We start from the raw sequence: 21,588 nt of genomic DNA on the forward strand, positions 1-21,588 counted from the left end.
GTGATGGTCAGGATCTATCCGTAGTGTATATTCTCTCTGTATTCTCTGGTGTTGTACAGTGCAATCCTTCTGTAAAACAGGAAAAGGAAACATGATTTCCTCCAACTCCCTCTCCTCCTTTTCTGAAGGGACTAACTCCTCAGTGAAAGTCTGTTCCACAGTGAGTACCAGTCTGCTGTTCCCCTGTGTGATGGTTTTGGGGTGGAACATGGACCAAGTACAAGTCTTTTCTTTTCCATCACTTGACTGCCATAAATCCCTGTTTCCAGAGGGACACTGGATAGTGACCTGGAGCAGACAATGTGGCTAAACTGTTTCCTCCACCAAGAACCTCACCTTCCCAGGCACTGTGAGGGCAGTGGCAGAGACAATTGGGTGATGTGTAAAACTGGTTGTCAATTCACTGTGAGCTTGAGTCTTCCTGATGAAATCCACCTTTACCCTTAGAGTATGTGCTTAATGTAAAAACATTCAGGAGAAACAGTAATTCACTGAAGACTTTGAAATTTCTTCCCTTGTTTTCCAAACTTATTTGAGGACAACACTCTGAGTAGTAAGTTCTTGAAGCTGAGGAAAGCATTGCTTCAGTGTAGCTCACTGAAGAGTTCTGGTTTATTCTGGGAATTTAGATCCACTGCACTCAATTAGACTGCACATTCAGCTTTCAGCCACAGCTTTGAGCAAAACTATCAAATCCAACCCTGAGATTTTGGGAAAGGATTGAAGCATTCTGGGAAAAAAAGTTTTTTCAGCCAGTGAGCCAAATTTTCAGATGTTCAGAGGCCAGACAGATGACCAAATGTGTGCTTCAGGATGCTGTGGAAGTCCTGACCCACTGACCTATCTGGGACTTGCCTGGAAGACTTGACCTTCTGACAGACAAATTGCCTGCTCCCTGGAACACAAGTGTCTCTGATTTTGATTCAGAATTAGAGATTTTGCACATTTATGCACTACTTAACTAATTGTTTCCCAAGAAATGTTAGGCATAAAAAAAAAGGCTTAGTCCAGCATCTGGACAATTCCAGATCAGATACAGCAATCACCCCTGCCAATCCAACATACCATCCCAATCCACCCATTGCCCCCATAACCTCACAGAAATTCCCCTCACCTGACCTGATTGATCCCAGCACCAAATCCAAGGCATCCAACCCATGGCTTCAGGTCAAACAAGTTCTAGGAAAACTACCATTCTCCTCCTAACTGATGAGTGAGTCGTTCGCCATGTTCATCACCATGAGGGATGCAGACTAAGGACAGATTCAAAAACTGAGTATCCATGAGGCATACTGAGCTATGAGCAGCAACAAGATTGTATTCCACCAAACTCTCACAGACTGGCAAAGCCTTCCTTCCATGATTATCAAACCAGTAGATGGGGAAGTCAACAGGAGTATTTGGAGCTCCCTCCGCTGCTGCCTCTCTACCTGAGCTATTATCTGGAACTCCATGTCCAAACTTAGTGCCGGTCACACTGGGAGAGCAACCACATCCCAAAGGGGCATCTTGCAATCTACTTGACACATTGAATTTGAATCTGTGTGCATCATTCCTACCCTACTGAGCTGAAGGTTTGATGTTATAGCTATGTCTTCTTTTACTGGGAATCTGGGAAAGTACTTCACAGCATGAGTTCGGTTGGACGGTGAAGCCCCATGAGGGAAATCACACTGCTACAACTCATTACTACTTGATATTTTACACAACAGACAATAAGATGCATTTATACGTCACCTTAAACACAGCTCAATGATCTATGGCAACTGTGAGTGTGTTAACAGATTTGGGATCTTGCTATGTGCACATGCACTGTCACATATCTTACATACAATAGTGACCACCTCCAAAGTATTTCCTTAACTGTAAAGCATTTTCAAATATCTTCGAAGCATGAAAGCCATGATATAAATACAACTATTCACTTCTTATGTGGCTACAGCAACACAGTGGTGGGAGATCTTGGACAGATTTGAAAAGAGAGCAAACATTGATCCCAGAACACAGACAGAACAGACCATTTACAGTCCACAGACTATTAAACAACTCCCAACACACACCACTCAACAACAGGAAATCAGTAAAACCCCTCAGATACTCTGCTCCTCCCAGATAATTACCCCTCACCTTCTCATATTCAGGAATGAACCATCAACAAAACTCAGGCTGGAAATCAGGAGGGAAATGTTTCCAATAAACACACTCAATATCCAACACACAGCTCCAGTCAAACAGTTCAGCACAAAGCACTGAGTAAACAGCTCTCTCAATGGATCTTCTCACACAACATAAGGGACATTTCCACCCCTGATTACCCACAGGATAGTCAGACTGCCTGAAGATTGGTGTGGATATTATGGGATACAATTTGTACAAAAGCTGCTCCTTCACTCACCATCTCCTGACTTGGTTTTCAGTCCCTACAGGAAGTGAACCAGCTCTGGAAGAGGAAGAGGAGAAGAATGGGCAGAGTGGGTGGGCTCTCTGATTGACGTCTCTCACAGCCAATCCAAATATTTCTGCAGCAACAAAAATAGAGGTAGCTGGAAAAGCTCCTCAGGCCTGGCAGCATCTTGGAGAGAAATCAGAATTAACGTTTTGTGTCCAGTGACCCTTCCTCATGACTCCTGATAGCAATGTGATTCAGCGAGTGATTTTATCTCAGAAATTGACTCAGACTGAAGCAGGATCTTTTGTTCCCTGGAAGTGGGCTTTGCTGACTGCGTCAGTATTTATAGATTATTCCTAATTACACAACCAGAATCATTATCCCATGTTTCAGTGATAATGGGAACTGCCGATGCTGGAGAATCTGAGATAACACAGTGTGAAGCTGGATCAACACAGCAGGCCAAGCAGCATCAGAGGAGCAGGAAGGCTGACATTTGGGACCAAACCCTTCTTCAGAAATGGGGGAGGGGCAGGGGATTCTGAATTAAGTACGGAGAAAGGGGATTCTGAAATAAATAGGGAGAGAGGGGGAGGTGGATAGAAGATGGATAGAAGAGAAGATAGGTGAAGAGGAGACAGACAGGTCAAGGAGATGGGGTTGGAGCCACTTCAAGCCCCACCCCCATCTCCTACCTACTAGCCTCATCCCACCTTCTTGATCTGTCCATCCTCCATGGATTGATCTATCTCTTCCCTACCTCCCCACCTACATTCACCTTTACTGGCTCCATCCCTGCCTCTTTGACCTGTCTGTCTCCTCTCCACCTATCTTCTCCTTTATCGATCTTCTATTCGCCTCCCCCTCTCTCCCTATTTATTTCAGAATCTCCTTTCCCTCCCCCATTTCTGAAGTAGGGTCTAGACCTGAAACATCAACTTTCCTGCTCTTCTGATGCTGCTTGGCCTGCTGTGTTCATCCAGCTCTACACCTTGTTATTTCATCATCCAATGTGTCACCTATGATCCAACTGATTCTACTTTTGCTACAGCTTCTCATCATAACACTCAGTTACATGTGGCCTTCATGTCAGGGGCAGTCACTGTAACCTTACCTCAGGAATTCAGCTCTTTTGTCCATGTTTAATCTAAGGTCAGGAGTTAAATGGCAAGTCAATTTTGTATTGAATTAGCAAGGTCTCCTTGGTTCCAATGTGATCTAACTTTACTACCAGTCTACCTCCTACCTGGAGAAATGGAGGGCATCCATCACAGACAAGACATACAGATTCGAACACACACCCAGGCAATTTTCCACATTGCCACATAGTTGCCAATATTGCTTATGTATTAGAGCAGTTTGGCTAAGGACACTGCATAAATCTTCAGGGCTTTAGAGGGACTGAAGAAATTAGCTTAAGGAAGAGGTACTGGGAGAAAGAGAAAGGATGCAAATGAAGGAGCAGGAATTGGAGTTATAGGCAAGGAGATGGCGGTGTATGGGTTCGGGCCAAGGAACCCGCTGGGGGAAGCCGAAGGAACGAGGAAGATTTGGGATCAAGGAGGGCGAGGTTGCGATCCTGAATCCCACCGCTAGAGGCCTCAATTTCAGAGGCGCCCCTCCGATTTAAGCACCGCCCACGTAACAGCCGCTCGAGCTCCCCAACGTCCAGCGTCAACTGCCGCTGCGCTGATCAGGACTACAATTCCCCCAGGCACCGCGGTGTGGCCCTCCCCTGACTCCACAAAGTCACCCCTCAATGCGCAGGCGTAGTGCTCACATGCAGCATGGGTAATGTAGTTCGGAGCGGGATTGTGAGGGGTTTGGGTGAATTGAGCTGAGTGTCTGTGGTAGTTTTAAACGACCTCAGTGAAGGGGGAGCTTCCTGGGTTTGGGGCTGTAATTCAGTTAATGTTTGAGGAGATGGGTTGTGTTTCCCTCGATCAAACACAGGAAGGCACTTCCAGAGAAAACCTCTCCAACAATTTCTCACCAAATGTGAGTTTTTACTGCAATGTCCGAGATATTTCTAGAGATGTTGGGTTTTCACAAGATTTTGGGACAGAGCTGATAAATGTTGGCATCTTTTCTTCTATTAGAGATATTAATGTCTCAATATATAATATTTTAACACTAATTACAGGAATATTCTGTGAGGAAGGAGTTGAAATTTTGGATTATTTTACCATAAGACCATCAGACATTTTGTGTGAAACCCCCTCCCTCTCCACCTATCTTCTCCTCTATCTATCTTCTATCCGCCTCCCCCTCTTTTTATTTCAGAGCCCCCTTCCCCTCCCCTTTTCTGATGAAGGGTCCAGGCCCGAAACGTCAACTTTCCCGCTCCTAACATGTTGCTTGGCCTGTTGTGTTCATCCAGCTCTACACCCTGTTATCTCCAATGGTCAGTGTGATTTGGAACTTGTGCTACAGCTTTTATAGAGATATAGTCAGTGTCCAACGTCTATTGTTGTCCCATCAGATAAATTTTGACATTTGACATTGATGGCACATCTACCATTACACTGATGATTCAAGAGTCGACGGTTGAGGTAGTAACTGACTGTTGCAGATATATCCTGGGCACTTTTCTACATTGTCAGATATATGCCAGTGCTGTACTGCACTCGGTTAGCAGTGCAGCAAGTTTTGGAACAAATATATCCGTGGTATTTTTTGGAGTGACATCAGGTCTATAGCCTTTGCAGTATCCAGTCCCTCCAACCATTTCCAATTTATGCTATGCCTGGCTCTGCATCCTTCATTCAACCATGGTTGATGTCCTTGGCTTGATGGTAACAGTACAACAGGAGACAACATTGAGACGGGAGGTCATAGATTGTGGTGGAACATAATTTTGCTGCTGCTGATGGTCCACTGTCTTAAGCTATTCAATCTGGCTGAAGTGTGTCAAATTTAAAACAGTGCTGGTCGATGAACTTCCTTTCAGTGAAGGCACACATGAATGAAATTCAGCATTGCTTCCAGTCTGTGAACACAGTCTTCAGAATCTGAGGAACAGAGTATTTGGTGATAGAAACACCTGACCTGACACCATGTTCGTGCTTTACCGGGCAGCTTTCCCTAGGCAAATACCACCAGTGATGCCTTTGCAAAATCCTGTAAATCCACTGGAAAGAAAGATGCTCTAATTATTGTCCCCTTAGGTTTCCCAGTAACAAAGCTCTGGCTGCAGTCAGTCAGTTTCATTGGGTGGGCCACATTTTCCGTATGCCAGACACACAAGACTCTGAAAGCAACTTTTCTGTTACGAGGAGTACACCGCAATCCTGGATTTTCCATCTGCACACAATCTTACACAGCTATTGTTGTGTATTATTCAGAGTGTGTTTTTTAAAATGTGACTAATTATTTTTGTCTGACATTTTTAGGTTAATTTCTGAGAATCCAGTAATGTCACATTTAGAGCATCTGAAATAGTGAGTGTTGTTAATTGCTTCTGAAAGGTTTATTCACAATATTATTCAGAGGGTGGAGCTTGCTAATCTCTGCTTCTGATATGGAACCTCCGTTTATGGGATTGTATATTGGAGAATTTGACGGAAGTCCGCTTTTGTTCCTGTACATTACCCCAAGTGTTTTTTTTATTCCCCGCCCACTGTCTCTGATAAATTAACCCAATGCAACCTGTAGATTAGTTCCAGTTCTTCTGGTTTACTTACTCTGGAAAGTGAACCCAAATATGTGAAATAGTAACAGGTGTAGGCCCTTGTGCCCTCAAGCCAGCTCTACAATTCAGTAAGATTCAGTGATCATCAAATGATTGTGGCCTCAGAGATAACCACCTGTCTATCCCAATTCCATTTGTTACTCATGTTAGTCAGAAGTCTGTCTCGCCCTGCCAGTACTGTTATCTGTGGAAGAGAATTCCAGAAACTCAATCCTTGATACTAAAAATTTTTCATCTCCATCTCAAGTGGGAGACTGTTATTTTTAAACTGTGTCTCCTATTCTAGTTTCTTCCACAAGAAGAAACATTCCTTCAGCATCCACACTGTCCAGTCCAGCATACCTTTCTTATATGCATTATTGTGTTGTATTTCAAGTTCAGTATGTGTCTTTGAGAAAAATGCTCATAGCATTAACAAGACTGCTATTTCGTGAACTGATACAATAAAAGTCTCATGCTCCAACTTACCTCTGATGACCTCTCTATTGGAAATAGGGTGCTTTATTGACACCGCTGCACATCATTGCTGTCTTGGATGCTGTGGGTCCACCTCTTCTGATCTGCTGTCAAATGCATCCAAGGATACATATGCAACACTAATGTTAAGATAACAAGGTGTAGAGCTGGATGAACACAGCAGGCCGAGCAGGAAAGCTGATGTTTTGGGTCAAGACCCTTCTTCAGAAATGGGGGAGGGGAAGGGGATTCTGAAATAAATAGGGAGAGAGGTGGAGGCAGATAGAAGATGGATGAAGGAGAAGATAGGTGGAGAGGAGATAGATAGGTCAAAGAGGCGAGGTTGGAGCCAGTAAAGGTGAATGTAGGTGGGGAGTTAGGGAGGGGATAGATCAGTCCATGGAGGACAGACATGTCAAGGATGTGGGATGAGGTTAATGGGTAGGAAATACGGGTGGGGCTTTAGGTGGGAGCAATGGGTAGGGAGGCAGGGACAAGCTCGGCTGGTTTTGGGATGTTGGGAGAGGGGAGTTTTTGAAGCTTGTAAAGTTCACATTGATATCTTTGAGCTGCAGGGTTCCCAAGCAAAATATGAGTTGCTGTTCCCGCAGCTTTCGGGTGGCATCATTGTGGCACTGCAGGAGGCCCAGGATGGACATGCTGGCCAAGGAGTGGGAGAGAGTGTTGAAATGGTTTGTGACTGGGAGCTGTAGTGTTTGTTGTGAACCGACCGTAGGTGTTCCACAAAGTGGTCCCCAAGCCTCTACTAGATACGTGGAACAATCCAAAGGTACACTGGCCCTTTCCCCCACCTCTTCCTCCATTACATCAGTGACTGAATTGGTGCCGCCTTGTGCTCCCACAAGGAGCTTGAATAGTTCATCCACTTCGCTAACACGTTCCACCCCAACCTTAAGTTCACCTGGACCATCTCTGATACCTCTCTCTCCTTCTTAGACATCTCTGTCTCCATCTCTGGCATCCATCTGGAAACCGATATCCATTTCAAGCCTACTGACTCCCACAGTTACCTAGAATACACCTCCTCTCACCCACCTTCCTACAAAAAGGCCATCCCCTGTTCCCAATTCCTTCGCCTCTGCCCCCGAGACAAGGCATTCCACTCCCGGACATCCCAGATGTCCTTGTTTTTCAAGGACCGCAACTTCCCCTTCGCAGTAGTCAACAACAACCTCGACCATGTCTCTCGCATTTCCTGCACCTCATCCCTCACACCTCCTACCCACAATAACAACCAAAACAGAATCACCCTCATCCTCACGTACCACTCCATCAACCTCTGAATCCAATGCATCATCCTCTGACACTTATGCCATCTGCAATCTGACCCCACGACCAAAGACATTTTTCCCTCCCCACCCTTGTCTGCCTTCCGAAGGGACCACTCTCTCCATGACTCCCTTGTCTGCTCCATACTCCCCACCAGCCCCACCACACATGGCACTTTTCCCTGCAACCGCAGCAAGTGCTACACCTGCCCGTACATCTCCCCTCTCACCCCCATCCCAGGCCCTAAGGTGACCTTCCACATCAAACAGATGTTCACCTGCACATCTGCTAATGTGGTATACTGCAACCGCTCCCGTTGTGGCCTCCTCTACATCGCTGAAACCAAGCGGTGGCTTGGGGTCCGCTTTGTGGAACATCGGCAGTTCCTACTATCCCCACACTGATGTTATCATTTTGAAAGCCTCGAGGGATGAAGAATGCTATTCCCACACTGTCAAACGTTTACCAGGGGAACTGAGACAGCAGCTGCAATAAGTGAGGTTTTATTCAGATGGGACAATGACAAGTTTGAATCCCCACCTGATCTGCTGCTCAAAGTCATCTCGAATTCACCGATCAGTTTGCCAAGCTTCAGGAAATTCACGTTGCTGCAGAAATATTTGGATTGACTGTGAGAGACGTCAATCAGAGAGCCCACCCATTTAGCCCATTCCCTCCTCTTCCTCTTCCAGAGCTGGTTCACTTCCTGTAGGGACTGAAAACCAAGTCAGGAGATGGTGAGTGAAGGAGCAGCTTTTATACAAATTGTATCCCATAATATCCACACCAATCTTCAGGCAGTCTGACTGTCCTGTGGGTAATCAGGGGTGGAAATGTCCCTTATGCTTGTGAGAAGATCCAGCTGAGAGAGCTGTTTACTCGGTGCTTTGTGCTGAACTGTTAGACTGGAGCTGTGTGTTGGATATTGAGTGTGTTGGGAAGCATTTCCCTTTTGATTTCCAGGCTGTGTTTCGTTGATGGTTCATTCCTGAACACGAGAAGGTGAGGTGTAATTACCGGGAAGGTGCAGAGTGTCTGGGGAAGAGTCACCGGACCCGAAGCATTAAGTCTGCATTTTTTTTCTTCACAGATGCTGCCAGACCTGCTGAGCTTTTCCAGTAATTTCTATTTTTATGTCTGAGAACTCTTACTGATTTCCTGTTTTTGTGTGTGTGTGTGTGTTGGGAGATGGTTATGTGACTGGCCAGTTCTGTGTGTGTATTGCAGCAGTTCATTTATTTATTTATTTTCTTGCCCAATCTCCATTGTCTTTGACCTTGGAGCACTTACATTCATGTCATTCAGTCTCTCCTGTCTTCCTCCATATTAGACTTTTATCTTCCTCCTTATCCCCCCACTCCTCATTCAAAACCTACTCCATTTCCAGCTTTTCACATTTCTGATGAAATGTTACATGATGGAATGATGAATGTTGAAATGTGTTTTGCTGCTTTTCCATTGATCCAGTCTGACCTCCTGACTTTTAAAACTTTTTTTGTTTATTTGATATTGCCAGCATCTACAGTGTACTGCCTATTGAGGGTGATGGAGGAGTCTGAGACTTTTTCACATTGATCTGATTCAGTTAGTGTCACTGCTCATTGACAAGTCTGAGGAACAGCTCTCCTCACTTGGGAACTTGTCAGACCTTGGGAGAAATTTTACAATGCAAAGATAACCTTCATCTTATCCTGATAAAATGTCAGGATTGTCCAGATCTCTCTGATTTTCCTCTTATCATTGAACTTCGTAGTAATTATTTGCTTGGCTCCTTCAGAGGACAGTTCAGACTTAACAATGTTTTGCAGTACATAGTCACATGTAGACCAGACCAGGCAGTTGTAGCATGTTCCCTTTACCGAAGGTCGATATTTAGATATTTAGGATGAGCTGAAAGTTTTCATGTTTTTGTTTTGATTCAATTTCACAAATTCCAATCTTAATTAAATTCACCTTCATAACATAGAGTGGTTGAGGTGAAGAGCAGAGATACCTTTCAGAAAAACTAGATAAGCACGAGGGAGAAATGGTCTGCTGATGGAGTGACATAGAAACGGGTGAGAAGAGGCTCATATGAAGCATGTCAGTTTGGGCCCAATGTAATTGTATGTGTGTAACTTTCTGTGGTTGGATTTTAACTCTCAGTCTCTAGCTTGTTAACCCAGAACAATAGCAATTCAGCTGCCATACCTGGAGACACATTTATTGAAAAGTTTTTTTAATGTTTTCCTTCAAGATTTTTCCTGAAGGTCTCAGCCTTTCCCAACTCAAGCCTGGGCTTGAATTTGATTATTTTGCCCAGTGCTGTGACTGGTAGCTGAATTTGGGATGTGCAGTCTGAGTGAGTGCAGTGCATCTAATTTCCCAAGCTAAACCAGAACCTTTCAATTAGCTACACTGATTTTCCTTTATTTCTAGCACTTCCTCTTTCGTGGGTTTTCTTTAAATAATTGTGTGAAATTGGAAGGGTAATTTCAAAATCTCCACTGAATTAACATTTTTTACCTGAGTGTTTTTATATGTCACACATTCCCCATGGGGAAAACTGGTCTCCATCAGCACAGCATGAGTGCAAAGTCAATTGATAACTCATTGTATGCTCTGCCTGACTGTCTTTTGCATTACGATCATGTCTGGGAAGATGGGAGTCTGGGTCGAGAAAAGAAACCTTATTGTCTGCTCCTGGTCACTGTCCAGTGTCCCCGCTGGAAACAGAGAGTGTGTGACAGCGAGGAAAAAGAGACAATTTGTACCTGACTCCCCCACATAGGGGAATAGCAGACAGGCACGCACTGTTGAATAGTCTCCAACTGAGGAGTCAGCCCCTTCAGCAAAGGAGAAGAGGAATTTGGAGGAAATCATGTTTCCTTTTCCTGTTTTTACAGAAGGATTGTGCCACACTACACCAGAGAGTCAGAGAGGATAGACACCGGAGATAAATCCTGACCATCACCCAAGGAACAACTGCACAGCTGTGGAAGACAACCAGTCCCTTCACAGCATTGCTCAACACAGAGAAGGTTGGGCAGTGAAACCATCATCTGGAAATCAGTTGGATCAGGGGAGCTTCGACATATTATCAGATCTGAAACTGGTCAGTGGTGTGGAGCCTTCCATTGGAACCAGCCTTTCTGAAGGTTTGGTTGTGGGTGATTGATCAGGGTGAGGCTGAGAAGAAGTATGAGTGGGTCCAAGTATGGTGAGAGTTTCCATCATTCATCGAGCCTCATGAATCACGGACTCATTCCCACAGGTGAGAGACTGTTCAAGTGTGAGATGGCCTTGTCCATGTTGTAAGATCCCCTCACATATCGAGTGGACCTGTTGATCTGCCACATGGAAGAGCATCCAATCAAGTCTGAGATGTGTGACCAAGATTTCCAACGTACCTCAAATTTTCACATGCACCAGAGCAATCACACCGGAGAGAAGCCATTCACATGTAAGGAATGCAATCAATCATTTGCATTCTCATCAAGTCTCCACAAACACCAGTTTATTCACACACGGGTGAAACCATTCACATGCAAGGTGTGTGACAAATCATTCTGGCACTCAATGAATTTCCGTGTACATCAACGCATTCATACAGGGGAGAAACCCTTCAAGTGTGAAGTGTGCGAGAAATCCTTCTCACAGTCATCAAATCTCCGGAGGCATCAACGTATTCACACAGGGGAGAAACCTTTCAAGTGCAAGGTGTGTGACAAGTTCTTTTCGCAGTTATCAAATCTCCACATACACCAACATAGTCACACAGGGGAGAAACCATTCATATGCGAGGTGTGTAACAAATCATTCTCATCTTTAGTGACCTGCCGGGTACACCAACGCATTCACACAGGAGAGAAACCATTCACCTGTGAGGTGTGTGACAAAGCTTTCACACAGTTATCACACCTACTGGTCCATCAGATGATCCACACGGGAGAAAAGCCCTTCAAATGTGAGGTCTGTGATAAAGCTTTCACAACATCGACCAGGCTTCTGATGCATCAGAGTGTCCACACAGGGGAGAAGCCTTTCAGATGTGAGGTGTGCAACAAATCCTTCTCAAAGTCATCAAACCTCCATGCCCATCATCGTATTCACACAGGAGAGAAACCATTCACATGTGATGTGTGTGACAAATCATTCTCCGAATCATCCACACTCCGCATACATCAACGTGTTCACACAGGGGAGAAACCTTTTACCTGTGAAGTATGTAACACATCATTCTCCCGCTCCTCAAAACTTCATGCCCACCAACACATTCATACAGGGGAGAGGCCATTCATATGCGAAGTGTGTAATAAATCATTCTCGCACTCAGTGAGCCTCCATATACATCACCGCATTCACACAGGGGAGAAGCCATTCGTGTGTGGAGCATGTGACAAAGCCTTCTCGTGTTCATCAAGCCTCCTGGTCCATCGGACAGTCCACACAGGAGAGAAACCCTTCAAATGTGAGGTTTGTGATAAAAGTTTCACGCAGTCTACAAGCCTCCTGAGACATCAGAAAGTCCACACAGGGGAGAAACTGTACAGGTGTGAATTTACTGAAGATGCTTCCAGCCTGTCCTCTCCTGGGGTATCAGACGATTCACAAAGTGCACAGTCTATTCAAGTGTGAGGTGTGTAACAAGGGCTTTGGACAATCATTGATCCAATAACACAGAAGGTTCTTTCACATGAGGAAGTAATCATTTAACAGGCAAGGTTGCTTTCATAACATCTTCACCCTCCTCAGACAGCTGAGGATTTATATGGGGAGAATCCTTCGAGTGAAATGTTTGACAAGGCTTTTACCCACTCTTCCAAACTCCTATAGCACAGTGAATCCACACTCTGACAAACCTTTCAGATTGATATGTGTTATAGGTCTTTTACACAGCCAGTGTACAACACACACACACGCGCACGAGACACGCTAACAGTGTCAGCTCTGTTCAAAATCCCTCACACATTTGTCACACCTTATGGAAGAGTCAGAGTGGATCCTTTGGGATGCAGTGATCAATTGATCTTGTTAACATCATTCCGTTAGATCGTGGCCTATCTGTGTATCAACAATCTACCTATCTTGACTCTGTAACCCTTAACCCCTTGCCTAACAATAAATTTATCAACCACAGTTTTGAAATTTTCAGTTGATCCCAAGCTTCAATGGATTTTTGTGGGGAGAAAGTTCTGGACTTCCAATCCCCTTTTTGTGAAGTGTTTGCTCATATCACCCTAAACAGCCTCGTTCTAACTTTAATGCTGTGCCCCTTGTTCCGGACTCTCCCAGAAGCATCGTTACTCTCGAACTATTTGATCAAGTTCTTTACTCATCTTCAGACATTTCAATTGGATTAACCTTCAATTTTCTGCACTTTGGGAACATAAACTCAGTCTTGAAACCTATCCTTGTGATTTAACCCTTTTAGCCCCTGAAACATTTCAGTGAATCTGTGCTGCACTTCTTTCAAGGAAAATATGTCCTTCCTGAGCAGTGGTTCCCACAACTGAATACAGATAGTGTCTAAACAGAGCTCCGTCTGGGAGGACTACTGTTCTAGGTATGGTGAGGAAGTGGGGCTGAGTGTGTACAGACCTGAGTTTGTCTTTGAGACTTTGTTATTTTGGGTGCAAATTGAATTTTGTCTTCATTTCCTCCTGTTGTTTCAATCTTCTGCATAGATTTAATAACACGTAATCAATTGTATTTTGGCAAAATGGGATCTGTCAGCCTGGTGTTTCTATTCACTGAAATACTCAGGATCCTACAATAAAATTCCTGCCATATATTGGTCAAGTCACTGTGAAATGGGACAATTTTTCCATCAATTGAATTTATAGTGTACAGGAAACAGTATGTTTCCCAAAGGAAGACTGAAGAACGGTCTAGGCCCGAAATGTCATCCTTCCTGCTCCTCTGATGCTGCTTGGCCTGCTGTGTTCATCTAGCTCTACATGTTGAATATCTCAGATTCTCCAGCTTCTGCAGTTCCTACTATCTCTCAATCATGTATAAATACATTTCCACATACTCACGCTGACAACAAGTACTTTGCTGGCTTATCATTTTCAAATTGAGAATATCCTCCATCATATAGTGGCACTGTCATCATGCTAAATATGACAGACTTTGGAGAGATTGAGCAGTTCAAGACTGGGCATCCATGAACTGTTATGGCACACTACTTGTGTGCTAAACAGCATAAACAGCAAGTGATAGAGCTAAGCAATTCCCAGAATCAATGGATCAGATAAGCTAAGCTGTCCCATCATGTCCAGCAGTGAAACTCACTGGAGGAGAAATCTGCACAAATATCCCCATCCATATTGATGGAAGAGCTCAACACATCAGTGAAAAAGATGAGGCTTAAGCATTTACAACAAGTTTCAGCAGAAATGCCAAGTGGATGGGTTATCTTTGCCTCCTCCGGTGGTCCCCAGCATTACAGATGCCAATCTCTGCTTCGATTCACTCTATGTGATATCAAGAAGAGGTCTGAGACACTGGATACTGCAAAGGCTATGGGACCAGATAACATTACAGCAATAGTACTGAAGACTTGTTCTCCAGAACTAGTCAAACACCTAGCCAAGCTACTCCAGTACAGTTACAACACTGGTAACTACCTGGCAATGTGGACAATTCCTCAGCTATGTCCTGCATACAAAAAGTAGAATGTGTCTAACCTGGCCAGTTACCGCCCCATCAGTCTATTCTAATGGAAGGTGTCATCAACAACACCATCAAGTAGTACGTGCCCAGCGATAACCTGCTCAGTGATGCTCAGTTTGCGTTCCACCAGGGCTACTTAGCTCCTGACCTAAATACAGCCTTGGTTCAAGCATGGACAAAAGAGCTGAATTCAACAGTGAGGTGAAAATGACAGCCTTTGTCATCAAGACCATATTTGATCGATGTGACATCAAGGAGCCAGAGCAAAACTGGAGTCAATGGCCATCAGAGGGCAAAATCCTCACTGGTTGGAGTCATACCTGACACAGAGGAAGATGGTTGTGCTTGTTGGGGATCAGTGATTTTAGCACCAGGACATGATTGCAGGAGTCCCACAAGTCACTGTCCCAGGCCCAACCATCTTCAGCTACGTTCTCAACAACCTTCCCATCATAGAGTCAGAGGTGGGGTTGTTCACCAGTGGTTACACAATGTTTGGCACCATTCATAACTCTTCAGATACTGAAGCAGTCTATATCCAAATGCATTAAGACTTGGACAACATCCAGGCTTGGGCTGAAAAGTGGCAAGTAAAATTTGTACCACACAAATGCCAGGCAATGACCATCTCCAATGACAAACAATCTTAGTACTGCCTCTTGACAGTCAATAGATTTTTCATCATTAATTCCCCCGCTACCAACTTCCTTGGTGTTACCATTGAGCAGAAACTGAACTAGACTTGCCATATAAGTAATGTGACTACAGATGGGGTCAGAGGCTCAGAATCCTGCAGTGAGTAACTCATGCCTTGACTCTTCAAACCCTGTCCACCATCTACAAGGCACAGGTCAGGAATGTGATGGAACACTCCCATTGCCTGGATAAGTGCAACTTTACACCATCCAGGACAAAGCAGTCCACTTGCCTGGCACTACATCTACAGACATCTACTCCCTCCACCCCTGACTTTCAGTAACAGCAGTGTATACTATCTTCAAGATATCCTGAAGAAATTCACCAATGATCCTTAAAGAGCACCTTCCAAACCCTCTACCACCTAGGAGGACATAAACAGCAAATACATGGGAACACTACCACCTGCAAGTTCCTGACTTGTCAGGATATATCAAGGTCCCTGGGTAAAAATCCTGAAATTTTCTCTCTAACGTCACTGTAGATCTAATGGCAGCACATGGAGTGCAGGGGCTCAAGACGTCAGCTCACCATCACTTTAGAGAGAACAGAAGGACTTTGTTTGAGGTCTTATCTGAAAGATGGTTTCTCTGACAATGTAGCTCTGCCTCCCTCTTTTAATGCAAACGATTCTGTGATTGTGTCAAATTCAATCAAAGATTCTCCATCAGAATACCTTGCTCACTGTCATTTCCCAATGTTGGTTAGGAATAGGGACACCGTGCATAAGAAGAAGTGCTTCCTCAGCTCATATGTTGCTCAAACCTTCAGTATATACTTTTCTAATGTTATGAGTTAACTGGGAAGAGTACACTATTCTGATTTTGTGGTCCCAGTTATGGGGAAATGCCCAGATGATGTTACCAAAGTGATTGTTTACTAAAACATAAGCACATAATATTGCAGTCTTTGTTTTTAACCATAAAACAACAGCTTATTAACACACAATGAAAGGAAAAACCACTTGATTCCCTTATAACACAGATTCAAAGATTTTTAAATACACAGTAGGGATAACTACATCCCTTATAGATTTAACTGAAGCGCCAACTTTGTACCCAAATCATTTTACCCTGGTACAAACCTTCTTGCAATTCTGACAACATCTTGTGCTACAGGACCCAGTCCAGTTCATTTTAGCCTCAATGTGCTTGAAATGACAAAATTTATATTCATTTGCTAGAATTGTCGATAACATTTTTACAAAGTGTTGTCATACACGTGACATAGCTTCCTTCCAGTGTCATACTATCTCTGATGCAACCCTTTAAAAGAAATCTTTTTCTCTTCCACTGATTATCCCAACACTCCAATTTGAGACTATGACTAAATTATTCTTGGATCATTTCATTAATTAAAATTCATTTTCTTATGTCATTTATCACATGTTACTCCATGGAAAGACTTATAAGCACTTCAGAGTTCAATACCTGCTTCTTTCTCGAAAGACTTCCCACCCCAGACTAAAAATAAAAGTGAGTGCCTGAAGTATTCATCCCTCAGCCCTCTGGGTGATTCCCTGGGACCTTTGGATAACTTTTCTTTTGGAAATATGCATGTTGTAGTTTTATTGAAAAAAACTAAACTCATTGACAAATCCATATGTTGAACATAGAACTCCAAGAACCCCTAAACCCCCAGTAAATTGTACTCTGAAAATCTCACAGTTTCATCACACAATTCACCTTTTCAAAGATCAACTGGCCAACAAAATCTTCCTTGGACTTTGGGCTCCCTGAACATTCCCCACCTTACAGCAATGTATCAGTATGACTGAGATGAGGTCTGGGAATGGTTGTATAGTTGTCCAGAAGTTAGAATAAGTTTTTCCTCCTGACTAACATTTCCTGGTTAACTATTCAGTTAAGTATGTAGGAACTGTCCAAAGTCTCAAAATAATAATAATATGTGAAATAATACAAATCCATGCAGCAGTGTATACGTTACTTCCACATTACTCCCAAGAGTAATAAACTACACAAAGAAATAAACATGCACATGTTTGTGGAATCAAGGCCAGTATTAATTGAGTAACAGCCAAATTGAGTTGCAAGGCTTACCTTGCTTACTTGGAAACTGTATCTCAGAGCTGGAAACTTTTTCATAAGGTTCCAGGGAACAAGGGACTTATCTAGAGAAGTTTATATTTTATGGCTAATTTCCACTGTCTCAGTAGGTCCAGCATTGCAAGGATCCCCAACATGTACCCTGAGTTGTACAATGATCAGCAATAACATTTAGGGGTGGACAGCAAGGGGTTGATCACTTCCATAGCAGGTTGTGCTCTGTTTCTTCTCTTTGAAGATTGTTGCAGCATCAACTTCTTTCAGAGAGAGTGCAGCTCTCGTCAGCATGTCAGTGATGTGCATCTGCTTCCCTTGCCTGTACTTCATTTCCAAGTGATAGCTCTGTAAATTAAGATCCTTTGCAATGGATCCATGTAAAGAGAAGTGGTTTGAGAAAGATGTTTCAAAATAGCTTGTGGTCAGACTTCATCATCACTTTCTCTGTCCCAAATAGGTACTAGTTGAATAGTTCACAAGCAAACAGAATAACCAGAATGTCTCTCTCTCAATCTGTGTACAATGTTGTTCAGTTTGTGTTTACGCCCTTTAATTTGGCCACTTATTAAGAAATCTCACAGACATACAAGTACTGAAACAATGATTTTAAACTTTATGCAGCAACCAGAAGGCAAAGTACAGGGTAATGGTAAGATTCTTAGTAGTGTAGATGAGCAGAGAGATCTCGGTGTCCATGTACACAGATCCTTGAAAGTTGCCACCCAGGTTGACAGGGCTGTTTAGAAGGCATACAGTGTTTTAGCTTTTATTAATAGAGGGATCGAGTTCCGGAACCAAGAGGTCACGGTGAAGCTGTACAAAATTCTGGTGCGGCCGCACTTGGAGTATTGTGTACAGTTCTGGTCACCGCATTATAAAAAGGATGTAGAAGCTTTGGAAAGGGTGCAGAGGAGATTTACTAGGATGTTGCCTGGTATGGAGGGAAGGTCTTACGAGGAAAGGCTGAGGGACTTGAAGCTGTTTTCATTAGAGAGAAGAAAGTTGAGAGGTGACTTAATTGAAACATACAAAATAATCAGAGGGTTAGATAGGGTGGATAGGGAGAGCCTTTTTCCTAGGATGGTGACAGCAAGCACGAGGGGGCATAGCTTTAAATTGAGGGGTGAAAGATATAGGACAGATGTCGGAGATAGTTTCTTTACTCAGAGAGTAGTAAGGGAATGGAACGCTTTGCCTGCAACGGTAGTAGATTTGCCAACTTTAGGTACATTTAAGTCATCATTGGATAAGCATATGGACGTACATGAAATAGTGTCGGTTAGATGGGCTTGAGATAGGTATGACAGGTTGGCACAACATCAAGGGCCGAAGGGCCTGTACTGTGCTGTAATGTTCTATGTTCTATTAACCAAAACAAGATCCCTCAAGTAAGCAAGTTAAGCCTTACAACTCAACTTGGCTATTCCTGACTAATGGTGAAATTTAGCTACAATTCCACCCAACACTGTCTGTCTCTGGATGTGTCCTTGGTTTGATCCTTATGCAGTGTTGTTCTCCAGAGTTCTGCTGCAGGGGGAGTTCTGGCACTTGAGTCTTACACAGTTTTTTTTTAACATTTTTGTCCATGTTGTGCTATTGATAATTCTTTAGAGTCTTTTCATCCAAAATATTGATTAACCTTTTGAAGTCCTTGAGATTGCAGCTTGCTTCCTTATCGGAAGTAACTTTTCTTTGTCCCTTGTTACTTTTGGCCATAACTGCCTGCTCAAAGATACACTTAGTCTTGTAATTACTCCTTAAATTCCTCAGCAGGGCAGTCATTTATCCTTGTGTCATGAGACATCTAGTAATCAGGCTGGTGTCCAAGCAGTTTTGTTTACGTGATCTCAACTCCTTATTTTCCCAGACATCACTAATAGCTTTTAATCTCTAACAGTTGTCTTTCACCCTTAACAGTTTATTCCAGACAGATATTGCTACAGCTTTCCATGTGTAATAGTTTATCTTTGTTGATTCACTTAATCCATGAGCAGATATTAAAGTTCTAAAGTCTATAATATCACAGGATCTCCTCTTTGCTCATTATTTTTAATGTGATGAACAAACACTAGTAATTAGCCGTTTCCCACCATATTGGATCATATTCCAAGCTTGATTGCGACACCATACATTATTTAAAATGCAGCATTTCATTTTACACTGCAATCAAATGCAAGTTAAAAAATGAATTAAATAATAATGATCAGTAAGTAAATCACAAGTAATAAACATACACAGAGAAATAAACATGCACAAAACAAAAAACAGAGTAACAAACATGCGTTATATTTCACTCATTGCAGCTTTAAGATTCTCATATCTTAACAAGATTAATTCCCTTTCAACCGCTGCAGTTGTTGCTGACACCAATGATGAACCAAGTGGTCGAAACAATATAGACCCAAGTACACTAAATAATAAGAGTATGTGAAATAATACAAACCCATGCAGCAATGTATACGTTAATTCCACAATTCTAGATGTCATACCACCAAGAACGTTCTTTAATATTTTTAAGATCTGTTTGATTGCCTGACTACTCTGCTGAACTTTAACATATATCTTTCTGACAATCCTTTTTATTTCTTCCAAATGTTCCCTTTGTAAGGTAATACGGACCTGAAATAAGACATAGTGATTTCTCTGGCTAACTCAGTCATATGAAAAGTCATAGTTTTCTTCTCCTGTTGTTAGCCAATTCCATTGTTCTACTGCCCGTGGGCATTTGAGGGTGAATGGAAAATGTTGAATCGTCGATGGGACAAGACAGATTATAGTATTGATAACTCTTTTAGAGATGTTGTGATACAGTATTCTCCTTCGCCTGCATATCCAACTCTGATTATGTTTTCCAGAGTGGTGCTTGAAATTTTGAGAGTATGCTTAACAGTTTCATTACCACTGGACTCAAAACTGCATGTCAGGAGCACAGATGCTGCTTGGCCTGCTGTGTTCATCCAGCTTCACACTTTGTTATCTTGGATTCTCCAGCATCTGCAGTTCCCATTATCTCTCAAAACTGCATGTGGCTTGTCCAGTAATGTAAATAGAATCGGAACAAACTATAGTTTTATCAGCCTGTTAGCATTCCTAAATATTTTCCCTACAAATATTCCTCCCGTTCTATTGCATAAGGGAGAACCTCTTTAACTGTCATTACTCCAACTTTTTGTACTGTTATAACATTTGATGGTTTGTCATCTTTAGACATAATTGCTATCCTTAACGCAAGACCAATTCCATTGCCACTCAAACATGAATCATTAGTCCTTACTTTTCTTAATCTCCTTAACTCACTGACAGAAATTTTACTTAAAGTTTCTGTCCCATCAGCTGATTTCCTTAATTTAGTATTGTCAACCCACGTAGGAACTTTTCCTTTTCTCATTTGATTTATGTTTTCTCTGTACCAATTCAACTGCTGCACGTGCTACACAAAGTAACATCTATTCTCTCCTGCTTCCTTTATTAACTTGTTAATTGCACCATCATTTGATTCTAAGATGTCAACAGTACGAAATGCAGTGCTGTTTGTGGTGTCCTCTGCCTGACTGCTAAGTTTAGTGTTATCATTCGTTGCATCCACTTGTCCTTCAACTTGTGATGTTAATTCATTTAGTCAATCACTTCTAACAGCAATGTCTAGGCCATTAAATGTGGGAATGCCTGCACAATAGATGCCTGCAACGTCTCATATCAAAGTTCTGCCCTTCCTGCTTTTCCCTTTGATTGTGTAATCTTCTTGATGAAACAACCCGCTTGACCGATTCATTATAACTTCTAGGTAAAGGTTTTGGACGCCATGATGGTAACTGAATACCCGAGAGATTCAGAATAACTGGTAACAATTCATGATGGACATTTTCATTTAACACTTTACACGCTCTTTGCACAACTATCCCTCCTCTTGGTCCTTCTCTCCTTGCCCAACACACTATGTCAGTGCAAATAGACTTGACTTCTCCATTACCACTGCACTGAAAATTAGCACATGAATTTGTGGGAGGAGATGTTTTCCAATATTGTCAGTCTGCACATGTCATTGTTCGATTATCTGTAGAAAAACACAGTCATTACATCAAGCAGTACACAAAGTGAAGTTTTGAGTCCTGCCCTCGAAGATGTGGACTTCTCTGTCTCTGACCGAGAGGGTGCTGACCACATTAGTGGCAGAACTCCCACATTGCCACTGTGAAGCATATTGTTACATTGTACACACTGACCACTCCCACTGCTCATTGGACCCTGACTGCTGACGCTGTACTTCATTTGCAAAGGCTAACAATACAATTCCAATAAGCAGCTTCATGGTTTATCTAAAGCACAAAAAAAAATGAAAAATCAAA

The 21,588-nt window shown here is 42.8% G+C and overlaps 2 protein-coding genes across 3 annotated transcripts in view; one reads left to right on the forward strand and one right to left on the reverse strand.

The window, feature by feature from the left end:
* The window catches only part of LOC125446368 (zinc finger protein 271-like), a 63,978-nt gene that overhangs the window by 7,874 nt on the left and 34,516 nt on the right, over positions 1–21,588 (reverse strand). The window lies entirely within an intron of this gene.
* LOC125446377 (zinc finger protein 271-like) overlaps positions 4,223–21,588 on the forward strand; it is an 81,293-nt gene continuing 63,927 nt past the window's right edge. The window contains exons 1-2 of one of the 2 annotated variants that reach the window (XM_048519908.2): positions 4,223–4,387; positions 10,712–12,964. In XM_048519908.2, the coding sequence (XP_048375865.1) occupies positions 11,163–12,443 (1,281 nt within the window). In that variant the 5' untranslated portion in view covers positions 4,223–4,387; positions 10,712–11,162 and the 3' untranslated portion in view covers positions 12,444–12,964. Of the gene's footprint in view, positions 4,388–8,518; positions 8,564–10,711; positions 12,965–21,588 lie in introns of those variants that run through there. The other variant, XM_048519909.1, reaches the window with a different exon arrangement.

The sequence above is a fragment of the Stegostoma tigrinum genome, chromosome 34, assembly GCF_030684315.1.
Source record: "Stegostoma tigrinum isolate sSteTig4 chromosome 34, sSteTig4.hap1, whole genome shotgun sequence".
Lineage (NCBI taxonomy): Eukaryota > Metazoa > Chordata > Chondrichthyes > Orectolobiformes > Stegostomatidae > Stegostoma > Stegostoma tigrinum.